The sequence below is a fragment of the Macaca fascicularis genome, chromosome 5 (assembly GCF_037993035.2).
Source record: "Macaca fascicularis isolate 582-1 chromosome 5, T2T-MFA8v1.1".
Classification (NCBI taxonomy): Eukaryota; Metazoa; Chordata; class Mammalia; order Primates; family Cercopithecidae; genus Macaca; species Macaca fascicularis.
This window is the reverse complement of record NC_088379.1, coordinates 5,214,631-5,228,219: the sequence shown is the minus strand read 5'-3', so window position 1 is coordinate 5,228,219 and position 13,589 is coordinate 5,214,631. Positions and strand designations below refer to the sequence as shown.

General features: G+C 47.1%; 1 protein-coding gene across 11 annotated transcripts in view; it reads right to left on the bottom strand.

Moving 5' to 3' along the window:
* Nucleotides 1-13,589, bottom strand: part of AFAP1 (actin filament associated protein 1) — a 191,586-nt gene that overhangs the window by 81,150 nt on the left and 96,847 nt on the right. For all 11 annotated transcript variants that reach the window (XR_012434603.1, XM_065544722.1, XM_074039357.1 and 8 more), the window contains 2 exons: nucleotides 8,322-8,533; nucleotides 3,494-3,673 (listed from right to left, as the gene is read on the bottom strand). Coding sequence is in view for 10 of the 11 variants with exons in the window: in XM_065544722.1 (XP_065400794.1) it covers nucleotides 3,494-3,673; nucleotides 8,322-8,533 (392 nt within the window). In the remaining variant the exon portion in view is untranslated. The remainder of the gene's footprint in view (nucleotides 1-3,493; nucleotides 3,674-8,321; nucleotides 8,534-13,589) is intronic.

Sequence of the window (13,589 nt, the reverse complement as noted above, 5' to 3'; positions counted from 1 at the left end):
CAGTGTGATACGACCTTATTCCTGCAAGAACAACCAGAATCAAAAAATAATAGATGCTGGTGTACATGTGGTGAGCAGGGAACACTTCTACACTGCTGGTGGGAATGTAAACTAGTACAACCACTATGGAAAACAGAGTGGAGATGTCTTTTTTTTTTTTTTTTTTGAGATGGAGTCTCCCCCTGTCACCCAGGCCGGAGTGCAGTGGTGTGATCTTGGCTCACTGCAACCTCCTCCTCTCGGGTTCAAGCAATTCTCCTGCCTCAGTCACCCAAGCAGCTGGGACTATAGGTGCCCGCCACCACACCTGGCTCATTTTTGTATTTTTAGTAGAGACAGGGTTTCACCATGTTAGCCAGGATGGTCTCGATCTCCTGACCTTGTGATCTGCCTGCCTCAGCCTCCCAAAGTGCTGAGATTACAGGTATGAGCCACCGCACCCGACCTGGAGGTTTCTTAAAAGAACTAAAAGTAGAAGCACCATTCGATTCAGCAATCCCACTACTGGGTATCTATCCAGAGTAAAAGAAGGCATTATATGAAAAACACACTTGCACACACATGTTTATAACAGCACAATCCACAACTGCAAAAATGTGGAACCAACCCAAATGCCTGATAGTGAGCAATGCCTGCGCCGAAATCCAGAAGAAGATGGAAATTCAGAAGGGAAGCCTGGTGGCTGGGGCTGCCTTGCCATCCCAAGGGGGCAGCTGAGGGGCAAGGGAGAACCTCCAATGGCTCAGTGGGAAAAGAGATCCAAGTTGTGGTCCAGGGCATGCCAAGGACGGGGTCCCTGGCAAAACACCCACAAGCAGGACGGAGACCCCAACGGAATGTAACTTGGAGTTAAGAGTGAACTGAAAGAAATAGAAACCTACCTTTGAATGGGCCGCGGGCTGCCTTAAAGTTACCTGGGTGGCTCTGAAAACCTCAAACCCTGAATTGAGAATAAACTGATTCTGGAGTGCTAACACCCCCACGCATGTGGGAGAGGCAAGGGAAAATGCTCCTTGGTAGTGGAAAGCAGAGTTCTAGGAATGAAGTTATTTCCATAGGAACAACTGGGGACCCACAGGAAAAAGAATGAAGTTGGACCCCTACTTCACACTGTAGGCAAAAAATTAAATTCAAGTGGATCAAAAGTCTAAATATAAGAGCTAACACTGTAAACTTCTCAGAATAAAGTATACATGTAAACCTTCAGGACCCTGGATCAAGTAATCATTTCTTACATATGACCCAAGAAGCAATAAAGAGCAAGGAAGAACTGAAATCTGCTTCCACATGGACGGACCTTGAAACCACGACGCTAAGTGAAAGAAGCCAGGCACGGAAGCCCATGCACTGTAAGAGCCACTTCTGTGAAATGCTGACAACAGGCAGCTCTACGGAGACAGGAAGCAGATAAGTGGCTGCCTAAGATGGACAGGGGTGGTGGCAAAAGGGCACTGACTGCTAATGGGTACAGCGTTCTTTGTTTTTGAGACAGGGTCTCACTCCTATCACCCAGGCTGGAGTACAGTGGTGTAGTCACAGCTCACTGCAGCCTCAACCTCCCAGGCTCAGGTGATTCTCCCACCTCAGTCCCCCGAGTAGCTGGGACTACAGGCACGTGCCACCATGCCCAGCTGATTTTCTGTATCTTTTAGTAGAGACAGGGTTTCTGCATGTTGTCTAGGCTGGTCTCAAACTCCCAGGCTCAAGAAATCAGCCCACCTTGGCTCCCAAAGGGCTGGGATTACAGGCATGAGCTGCTGCGCCCAGCCAGTACAATGTTCTTTTGGGAGCGATGAAATTCATAATCTAGATTATGGTGATGGTTGCACAACTCAGTGAATATACCGAAAAAAAAAAAAAAACATTGAATTGGACTTGAAAAGGGTGAATTTACGGTATGTGAATTATACCTCAATAACGCTGTTATAAAAAAATTATTCAATAATTTTTCCCCTAATATAATGCCTAGCGTGAACTTGCGATAACCTGGCACAAGGATGCCAAACATGACCTGAACAAGAACAGCACAACAGACAACAGAACCAGGTTCAAACTCCACCAAAACCACTGTCAAACCACCATGCTGATGAGATTCATGAAGACAAAAGTCAACGTTTCTAAAAGAAATTTAACACTGCACAAATAGTATTTCCAGCTTGAAGAAGAAACAACTGCAAATTCTAGATAAAAGCCAAAACGAACTCTAAAACAAAAACCAAAAAGATTAGAGATTCTGGGACTGCACACTACTGCCATGGACGGAATGTGTTCCCCCAAATTCATATCCTGAAATCCTAACCCTTAAGAGGATGGTGTTACGAGGCAGAACCTCTGGGAAGTGATAGGTCATGAGGGCAGAGCCCCCACGAATGGGATTGGTGCCCTTATAAAAGAGGCCCTAGAGACCTGCCTTGTCCCTTCCACCACATGAGGACACAGATGGAAGATGCCATCTGTGGACCAGGAAGCAGGCCCTCGCCAGACACCGAATGGAACAGTCCCTTGATCTTGGACTTCCCAGCCTCCAGAACTGTGAGAAATACATTTGTTGTATACAAGCCACTCAGTTTATCATATTCATCAGAGCAATCCAAGTAGACTAAGACAACTACCATCACCAAAATTAAGAACCCAGAGAACAGGAACAAATTTAATGGCAGATTAGAAGCAGCCAAAGAGAGAAATAATGGGCTGGAAAGTAACAAGAAAAATAAACCAGGCTAAAGAAGGAAAAAGAATGGTAGGGCTAGACATGATGGCTCACACTTGTAATCCCAGCACTTTGGGAGGCCAAGGTGGGCGGATCGCTTGAGCTCATGAGTTCGAGACCAGCCTGGGCCACATACAGAAATGCTGTCTCTAGAAAAGATACAAAAAGTAGCTAGGCATGGTGGCATGTAATCCAACCTAACTTGGGAGGCTGAGGTGGGACGATCGATTGAACCCGGGAGGCAGAGGTTGCAGTGAACCGAGATCATACCACCGCATTCCAGCCTGGGCAACAGAGTCAAGCCTTGTTTCAACAAAGAAAAAAGGTTGGTAAATACAAAAGAGAATAGAAGTAAATATAGTGAGAAAGTCCAACATATATTTAAATGTAGTCTCAGGGAAGAAGGAGAAATGGGGAAAAGCTGTATTTTAAGAAAATGGCTGAAAATTTTTCCCAAAACTTAGAAAGAAGCCCAGCCAATCCCAAGTAGAATCAAATTTTAAAAGAATCCATATGCAGACACAATAAAGTGACGCTGTAGAAAATAAAAGTAAAAAAGAAAGTCGTAGAAGCAGCCTACAGAGACAAGCTGCCTTTTAAATATAGGAGTGAAAGTGACATGGGTTTCTGCTTCACCTCCACATCATCCGAATATTTAGCTATTAAAGACGAAACTCTTTGGGTTAATCCATCTTGCCTATGCTTGAACAAAATTAAAATTAAAATGGATCTCAGAAAGGCACGTGGTACTGAAATGGCTGCGAAACACAGCAGACAACCTACCTTCAGCCACTGCTCGGCCTGCTCCTTGCTCTGGACGGCAAGCACCAGCGGGTCCGTGCCCTGCTGAGTTATCTTCAGCTCGTGCTTCTTCTTTTTGCTGTCTTTCGGGATGTACGTAATGTTGCAGCCTTGCAGCGGCAGTTCCATCTGAGGCTGCTGGTCCTTGGAACTTTTATAGCACTGCATTCAACACAACAAATCAACTGATATTATAAGGGAGTTCAAACAGAAACGCTAAGGAAACTCTAGCATCATGAAAACATGAGTGCAGGCACGGCATCGGAAGGTCTGAATCTGCAGATGAGCAGGTTCACACACACAGTGCTCTTCACCGACACTTCGCCTCCAAGCGTGAAGAAGCACACCCATTCACTGACTCACAAAAGCTTACTGAGCATCTAACGCTGGATTCAACAAACACCAAAAGTCCCTCCTCTGATACACTTATGATCCAGTGGCGCTTCTCCATTGAATTACAGGAATGTATTTACATAACTAAAAACATAGGCTGGGCACGATGGCTCACGCCTGTAATCCCAACACTTTGGGAGGCTGAGGCAGGTGGATCACTTGAGTCCAGGGATTCGAGATCAGCCTAGGCCACATGAAGAAACCCCATCTATACCAAAAACACAAAAAATCAGCCAGGCATGGTGGCGCGGTCCTGTACTCCCAGCTGCTTGAGAGGCTGAGGCAGGAGGATCCCTTGAGCCTGGGAGCCCGAGGCTGTAGTGAGCCATAATAGCACCACTGCACTCCAGCCTGGGTGACAGAGAGACTCTGTCTCAAACAAACAAAACAAAACAAAACAAAACACCCAACACGCACACATAAATCTATATTTAACATGTTTATTTAAATGTATATGTAAAATACATTTATATTTATGTGAATAATATATAAAATATACTATTAGATTTGTTGCAACTCCACAGCCCTAATGAGAGATAATATAATCATTCGGGTACTTTATTGAATAACTGATATTGCTTGGTATCTGCCTATCTCATCTTCTTTCTGAAAGACATAAATTATTTTAGTAAGAGGATAATATCAATACATAGTGTACAAAGCTGATCCATCTACACAACGGACATTCACTCTAAAGATTTCAATTGGTAAGATTAGAACTGAGACTTAACTCAAATGGGTCTTGCTTAATCTTTATCTGTAAAACTGAGAATCAAATCCTTGCCCAAAGCTTTCCCTACCCCCGTTTGTTTACCTGTACTACTTGGGGCCAAAGCATACCTCCTAACAGTCCAAGAGGGCAGATCTGGGTCCTAGAGTGCAGTGGCACAATCTCGGCTCACTGCAAGCTCCGCCTCCTGGGCTCACGCCATTCTCCTGCCTCAGCCTCCCGAGTAGCTGGGACTACAGGCGACGCCACCACGCCCAGATAATTTTTTGTATTTTTAGTAGAAAGGGGGTTTCACCGTGCTAGCCAGAATGGTCTCGATCTCCTGACCTCGTGATCCACCCGCCTCAGGCTCCCAAAGTGCTGGGATTACAGGCGTGAGCCACCGTGCCTGGCCCAGGGAGTTTCTTAAACTTCCTGAGTCTGTTTCCTCATTTGCAAAACGTGTTTTGCAGTTATTATTATTTTATTGAATTAAGTTATCAGCAACAATAACATCTGCTACCAAGTGCTGAGTTTCAACATCATATGAGGCATTTCAAGCACCTCAGTCGGCACGGTGGCTCATTCTGCAGATTATGAAACCGGGTGCAGCTGGTTAAGTCACATGCCTGAGAGTCAGGCAACATGAAAAGCGACAGACCAGGACTCCAGCCCCAACTGTGCACGTGCAGAGCCTGCATCTTGACTCTAAACATTCACTGATGAAGGAAGGAATGAATAGACAGCTATTTTCAGAAGGGATTTCTAGAGTCCTTTCCTGGTTTGTTTCGTGTGTGTGTGTGTGTTTTGTTTTTTTTGTTTGTTTGTTTGTTGAGACGGAGTCTCACTCTGTTGCCCAGACTGGAGTTCAGTGGCACGATCTTGGCTCACTGCAACCTCTGCCTCCCGGGTTCAAGCAATTCTCCTGCCTCAGCCTCCTGAGTAACTGGGACTACAGGCGTGCACCACCACACCTGGCTAATTTTTGTATTTTTAGTAGAGACAGGGTTTCACCAGATTGGCCAGGCTGGTCTCAAACTCCTGACCTCATGATCCGCCTGCCTCAGCATCCCAAAGTGCTGGGATTACAGGTGAGCCACAGCGCCTGGCCTTCCCTTTTGCTGTTCTAAATCCAGTACTTTGAAGTACACAGATAAGAAATATATTTCCTTTTTAAAAACTCAACTGATCTGAAAAGGGAGAAAAAAAATACCTCAACTAACCTCAGATTTTTATGAATGTTTACCATTTGAGATGTTTTACATTTTGAGTACATATAAAAAGAAAGGTGAAAGTCAACTAATCGTACAATGGAAGGAATCAGAAAGGGAATTTTATTTTTTTATTTTGAATTGTGTAAACCTTTGTAATCGACATATAATAACTGTACGTATTCATGGGGTACAGAGTGACGTTTTGATACATAAAACGTATAGCAATCAGATCAGGGTAATCAGCATGCCCACCATCTCGAACACTTATTTCAGAAAGGCAACTTTATAACATATTCTTAAGTTAAATGTCTCACAAGAGATACGCTACTAGCAATAGGAGGATGAACGCTTATTTCAGAAAGGGAACTTTATAACATATTCCCTCTTAAGTTAAATGTCGCACAAGAGATATGCTATCAGCAATAGGACAAGCTGCAATCTGGCAGTCCCAGCAGGCTGGACTTCCTGGGAAGCCGCCTCTACAGCAGACAGCAGCATGCAGGAGGTTAATGAACCGGCGTCCTGAACACAACACCAGGAGCAAGGAGAGGGAGGAGTGGGGTGGGCAAAGATGCCCAGTTTGAGTGGCCTCAGGGATGGATACCACCATGAGAGCTCTGGGGCTGGAAGGCCCCATCAGAGCTGCCCAGTGAGTCTGGGTCTGTACCTCCCACACACACAGTGAACGCAGACCCCTGGGGAGGGAGCTTGGCCTTGGGCCCTAGGCCCCTCTTCAATGCAGACAGTCCCCGAGGTGGGTTCACCAGCCCTGCCAAGGAAATGCGACCTTCAGTCCTGAAGCGGGAATCCGGGTACATCACAGTACCCACCCCAGAGCTACCTGAGCACAGAAGGAACAAGTTCCAGAAGGAGATATAAAAAAAGCTGTTAATGGCGGTAACTTGTGGGAACACAGACTGGGAACATTTAGGGGAAGAACATGGCTTTTTCTTTTCTGTGCTGTGTAAACTTGGAAAGCATTTGCTTCTATCACTGTTCATTATTTTTATGCCAGTGGGGGTCATCTGGGCCCTGAACGACAGGTCGTTTTTAAAGGAAAAAAGCTTCATCATAAAAATAACTTTGATTCTGCATTTGACCAAAGACAGTGCTTTCACCTGCTTGTCCACTATTTCCTCTTAAATATTCACAACTACTCTAAGTCGTAGGTATTATCATCCTGGTTTTGAAGGGGGAAAGCTGGTAGGAGCCCAAATGGAAGACAAAGCAGGGGAGAGGGGAAGAAGTCAGGGTATGAGGGAGAGGAGGGCAGGGGAGAGGGACCAGGGACTCAGAGCCCCAAACCGTTAATCCCTACGCACAAGCACGAAGCTTCCCTCACTGGATTTGGAAGCTTCTCTTTTAAATGAAAGTTGATTATGCATTTCTAAAACATTTATATAATATATCCACATCTTGTAGCCATTATATCAGACTGTAAATAAGGACCACATTAATCTTCTTTTTCTCATTTTTTAATATTCCCCATGGCATCATTTTTGGCACGTTCTAAATCTGGGAGAAATTCAGGCCACACTTGTGGAAAAAATATGTACTCTGTTCAAAAAACTGAACAAAAACATTAAAATATATATAATATCCTAGGAACCTAGTTTAAAAAAAAAAAGATTCCCACAATTCAAAGACGAAGCCTGGATTTACCAAAAAAAAAAAAAAGGATTATCTGTTCCACAGAGTGCTCTATAGAAACATAAATTCTCGTTTTCTAATTAATGATGTAATTTTCAGCAATGTCTCCCCCAAGGTTAATCTGAGGGAAGAACAAAAGGCAAAAACATACTCTTAAAGTTCATAATTCCAATAACCAGCCATGGTTTCTAAAAAAGGGCAGGAGGGAAAAAAGGAAGGTGGACAGGGAGTGGGGAGGAGGGAGGAGGGAGGAGGGAGGAGGGAGGGATGCCACACAGCGTCCTCCTGGGCTGCAGCCTCCCTGCTGGGGCCTCCACTGGAATAACCCCACAGCAAGGTCCAGGTTCTCCCCTTCCCTGCTTCTCTGTTCCTTACTTGTCTTCCTGTTCTGCCTCTCAGATTTAAAAAAAAAAAAATTGGCCCCAAGCTTTCCAAAAGAATTTCCTTTCCTGGCTGCTCCCCGTCCCACTTCTATGAGCTGGCTTTGAGGAATCCACTGACTCATTACAAATGAGAAAATCCATCTTGCAACTCCTGGCAAGTTAAAATCTTGTGCATTTCCACAGACGCAAACCACAGGCACTGCCCGGGAATGGGAATGATTTTGTCTGCTGGCTGCTTCTGGAGCTGGGAAACCAGCAACCTTGAACACACAACACGGGTGAGTGCCCCCTGACAGTGCGTGGGGGCCCCCGGCGTGGGACTGCGGCGAGCTCAGGGTACCTGGCTGAGGTCTGAGCGCTGCCCTTCCTGCACAGCTGATGTTAATGGTGACTGGATATAAACTCCATGGCTTTTGAGTGTAGCAATCTTACAAAAATGCAAGCGATTCCAAATGTCTTACCAGCAGCTTGGTGTCTTTGATGACGCAGAGCAACTTGGTCCACTGGCCGAACCGCTTCTTCCGCAACAAGAAGGCGCAGATTTTGGCGTCCTTGACCAGGTCCATGGAGGCCTCCTCGGAGGGCCACTGGTGCCGGGTTTTCTTCCCCTTCCCATCCTCCTCCTCTTCATCATACGATTCGTAAGAGCTGCTCATCGCATCAGAATCATAATCTGTAAAAAATAAACATACACTGGTAAAAGGACTTTTTTACCTTGAAGTTTACCCCTGGACTCAAGAGCACATCATCATGTTTTTAATCACCAAGTAACTGAATGAAAAAGGGACTTTTGCTCCTTAAAGGAAAAAACAATAATAACAAAAACACAATGCTAAGACTTGGGCAGTGGAAACTCAACGAAAAGTTGAAGTGCCTACAAATCCTGTGTTTATAAAAACTGTTTCATATGGACCGGACCCTACGCTGACCCGACACTGGCTTGACACGGACTCCTCGCCACATTCTTGCCGGACGAGCGCCATCCTCATTCTGCAGTGTGTTCCGCCACACGGAACTCTTGCCCATGGAGGTCCTTGCCCTCCTGCGTCCATACCTTTATGTCAAAGTCCTCCTGAGGCTGCAATCTGCCTCTCCCTGCTGGCATCCCCACACGCACAACATCCCTGACACTCAAGATGCCACCAACGGCCACCTCTCCCTTCTGGAGCATCCTTGGAACTTTCACAGAAATGTACGCCTGTCCTTCTAATGAAGCCCATCTCACTCTGTGACACACTGGCATGTGTACTGCTGTGACTGACAGTTTCCCAAACATATCGCCCCTCTGTCACCTCAGGGTCTCTGCATGTGCCACGCCCTCTAGCAAGCTTCCTGTCCATCCACTTGCCCTCCTGCCTTTGCCTGGTAAGTGCTCTCATCTTTCGGGGTTTAACTTCCTGGTATCTCCTCCAGCAAACCCTCCCTGAATCACCAAAGCTGGGTGCTATGGACTGACCTGTGTCCCCCCCAAAATTCAAGTGTTGCAGCTCTAACCTCAATGACTGTATGTAGAGATAGGGCTTCTAGGAGGTTACTAAAGTTAAATGAGGTCTTAAGGGTGGGGTCCTAATCCCACAGGTCTGGTGGTCTTATAAGAAGAGAGAGAGACCTCTGTCCCCACCATGTGAGGACACAGTGAGAATTTAGCCATCTGAAAGCCAGGAAGAGGCCTCACCAGAACCCAACCGTGCTGGCGGTCTAACCCGGACTCCAGGACTGACGAGCTTCTGCTGTGGAAGCCCCGAGTCTGAGTCTCCACATGGCCCACCACAGAGCGGATGGCAGCGCACCTCAACACTGACCCCCACTGCAGGCTGTAAGCCCCCTGAAGAAAAGGAGACCATCTCGTCGGAGGTGATCTCCCCAGCACCTAACAAAGTACCTGGCACAGGGCAAGTACCCAAATAACTGTAGAAGGAAGCGCTGTTAAATGTATTTAAAATACACTGGCAAAGCCCTCGGTAGGGTGAATGGCGTAGTAAAAGTGCTTCCTAAATACCGGCGACCGTCTCTCCTCTCATTACTTTCAGCTGTGCTGGGTGATAAGCTCCCTGAGACAGGATCTGATTCATCTCTGAATTCCCCTCAGCCCCCAGAATCATCTGGAACACGTTTCTTTTTCAAAACATACTTCAGGGATGAACACCTAAATGATAAATGAATGAGAGATAAGGAGAACAATGGCCAATGCAGTTGGCTGTGCAATGCAGCACAAGTGCCAAAAAGGGCAGAGTCTACACAGAAGAGAACTCATATCTTTACTTGCTGGAAACTGGAGTTTAAGTTGTACTTAGTAATCATGTTTGTTTTATAATTTCCTTGCAAAGATTCAATACGAACAGGGAGGAATGGAAAGATTTAAGGTTTAAATTGAATTTTCCACAATGAAAAGTCATCCAGGAGGCCAGGTGTGGTGGCTCACACCTGTATGTAATCCCAGCACTTTAGGAGGCCAAGGCGGGCGGATCGCTTGAGCCCAGGATTTCAAGACCAAGCCTGGGCAACATAGCGAGACTCCATCTCTATAAAGAGTAAAAAGCTAGCCGGGCATGGCAGGGCCCGCCTGTGGTCCCAGCTACTCAAGAGGCTGAGGCAGGAGGATCATCTGAGCCCAGGAGTCTGAGGCTGCAGTGAGCTGGATCCTGCCACTGCACTCCAGCCTGGGCAACGGAACAAGATTCTCTTTTTTTTTTTCTTTTTTTTAAGTCCAGGAAGGATTTTAAGCAAAAACTAAGGAGACTGAAGAGGTAACTTTGGCAACGGCACTAGGAAGGGGCTGAAGAAGGGACGAGGTAAGAGACAGGAGCAGCTCAGAGGCCATGAGGGACGCGATGAGGGCTGACTCAAAGGTTGGAGGCGAATAGAACGTCCTGGTCTGGGTCACAGGTCTCTTCCCCGATTCTCCCCCTGCTTCATATCACCCCTCTGCCCACAGATGGGTCGTTCTCACTGGCTCCACATCCCCCTCCAACTCACCCCACACACCCATCAGCACCTACACCCACCCAGCACCCCCGCTTCACACGGCAGCCACAGGTGGCTACTTACATTCCAATTTTCATTCAAGTCCCACATGTCAAGTGGATACTGGGGACCCGGGGGAAAAATACCCACCCTGCTGCCAAAGCTCTGCTGGATGGGGGTGGAGGGGCGAGAGCTTTACAGTCTAGGGCAAAATGCAAGCTGTCATGGAGCCGGGAACGAGGGGGCAGCACACGCAGGGGCACAGGGAAGACAGCAGAGAAGATGTCACTTTAGAGCCAGGCCTCGAGACAAGCTGTTGCCAACCAGAGTAAAAAGTCTGAGAAGGAGAAATGTAGTGAGTGAAGGCACTGACAAGCATCAGATGCTGCCAAGGCGCAGTGGGTCCCTCTCAGCTTCTGGACAGGACGTGAGCGAGGCCACAGAGCAAAGTCCATGGTTACCCTTGGCTGTGCTAGGAAGGGGCAGGGGGCTTCTGGGGCTGACAGGGTTCTACCCTTGACCTGCATGGTGGTTACACACATGGCTTCTTTATGATAAATCATTGACCATATACTCATATTTTATACACTTTCTGGTAAATGGATTTTACAACAACAGGGTTTTTAAAACAGTGAGCACGGCTAGAACAAGGGTATGTGGAAGGAAACAATGGAACACGAAATGAGAAGACAGGCAGAGGCCAGACCGCAGATCGCGTGCTGTGCTACGATCCAACGTAAACTGAGGGGTTCTGGAGGGGCCATGGACATCATCCTAGCTTTATTTCAGAAAGATTCTCATCGCGGCATGGAGGACCACACAGCCCTCAGGGCTCGGCCACTTGCTGGAACATCAAGTTCAGTAAATAATGAAGTAAAGATTTAATGAGTCAATTAGTTATAAATGGGAAAACTACCTTTGATTTCACTCATTCGACAAATATGTTGTGAGCTCTATTCTATGCCAGGCACTTTTTAAAAATTATCTGTATTTACATAGCAGGTGCTAGGATAAAGCCATGAAAAGTCAGGCCTGCTCCAAATTTACAAAGGTTTCTCACATCCACCATCTCACTGGACCTCCCAGCCACTTGGAGATGGGCACATAACATGTTAGTCTTACTCCGAGAAAAGGAAGAATGAGGCTCAAACACTACAAGAGTCACCCAGGATCACAGGCTTGGTGAACGACAGGACTGAAACGTGAACCCAGGCCTTCTGCTTTTAAATGGAAAAAGTAAACTATGTTCTAGCAGCCCTTTCATCCTTGGGAATGAGTTGAGGTCTACGGCTATGAAAAAGACAATTAAGTTCATTGTCTTGCCTTCTTCTAAAAGTGTAGAAACAACAGACCCATTTTTAGAAAAACCAGCCAACTTAGCAGCAAACAAGGAACAGCCAGAAGTCACCGAGCCTAAAGGATAATGAACTCTCCGGAAAGTATGCTTAGCGATGAACCAATCAAGAGAACTCTCCGGAAAGTATGCTTAGCGATGAACCAATCAAGAGAACTCTCTAGAAAGTATGCTTAGCGAGGACCCAATCAAGAGAAGAGACTCTCACTCAGGATATCGCTTGGTAGCTCCACCAGCCAGAGCTGTAGTCTAGGACTTTGAGAAGTTCACCGTCTGGGGGACTGGGGTTTTGGATTACATTAAGAGGTAATGAACGCTTTGTGAAAAATTATGAAAAACTCAGAAATGGGGAGCAGGGAAAAGAATTCCTGATTGCCTTCTAGTCTTGTAGTAAGTGGTACAGGTATTCACAGAGAGATGAACAGGAAGGTTTTATTTCAGGGGTACTCAGAGGGGACATTGATTAGACACCATCAGGTCCATCCCATTCAGATGTCTACACTTCGTGTAGAGTAAGGCAGCAGACCAAAGGGCCAACAACAGAAGCGTGTGAACTCTGTTGAAAGGCCGCTGTTGATTAGAAAATGCTCTTTGTATCAGTCAGGACTCTCCAGGGAAATAGAAGCCATAGGAGATAGATAGATAGATTAGACAGATGGATGGATAGAAAGATGCTCAGGCGGATGGATGGATGTATGAATGGATGGACAGGTGGATGGGTGAGTGGCTGGAAGAAGCGAGGGAGAGAAGGAAGGAAGGGAGGAAGGAAGGGAAGGATGGAGGGAAGGGGGGAAGGGGGGAAGGAGGGAAGGAGGGAAGGAAGGAAGGAAGGAAGGAAGGAAGGAAGGAAGGAAGGAAGGAAGGAAGGAAGGGAGGGAGGGAGGGAGGGAGGGAGGGAGGGAGGGAGGAAGGGGGTAAGGGGGAAGGGGGTAAGAGGGTAAGGGGGAAAAGGGGGAAGGAAGGGAGGGAGGGAGGGAAGGGGGGAAGGGGGAAGGAAGGAAGGAAGGGAGGAAGGGAGGGAGGGAGGGAGGAAGGGGGAAGGGGGGAAGGGGGCAGGGGGGAAGGGGAAAGGGGGGAAAGGGGGGAAGGGGGGAAGGAAGGAAGGAAGGAAGGAAGGAAGGAAGGAAGGAAGGAAGGAAGGAAGGAAGGAAGGAAGGCGGGCGGGCGGGCGATTTATTAGGGGGCGTGGCTCACGTAATTACGGAGATGGAGAAATCCCACAACAAGCTGTCTACCAGCTGGAGACCCTAGGATGCTCGTAGCATGGCTCAGTCCGAGTCCAAAAGCCTCAGCATCAGGGAGGCAGATGGTGAAACTCTCAGTCTGAGATGAAGGTCTGAGAATCCAGGAGGAGGGGAAGTCGGGGAGGGCAGCGGTGCTGGTATAAGTCCTGGGGTCCCAAGGCCGGGAC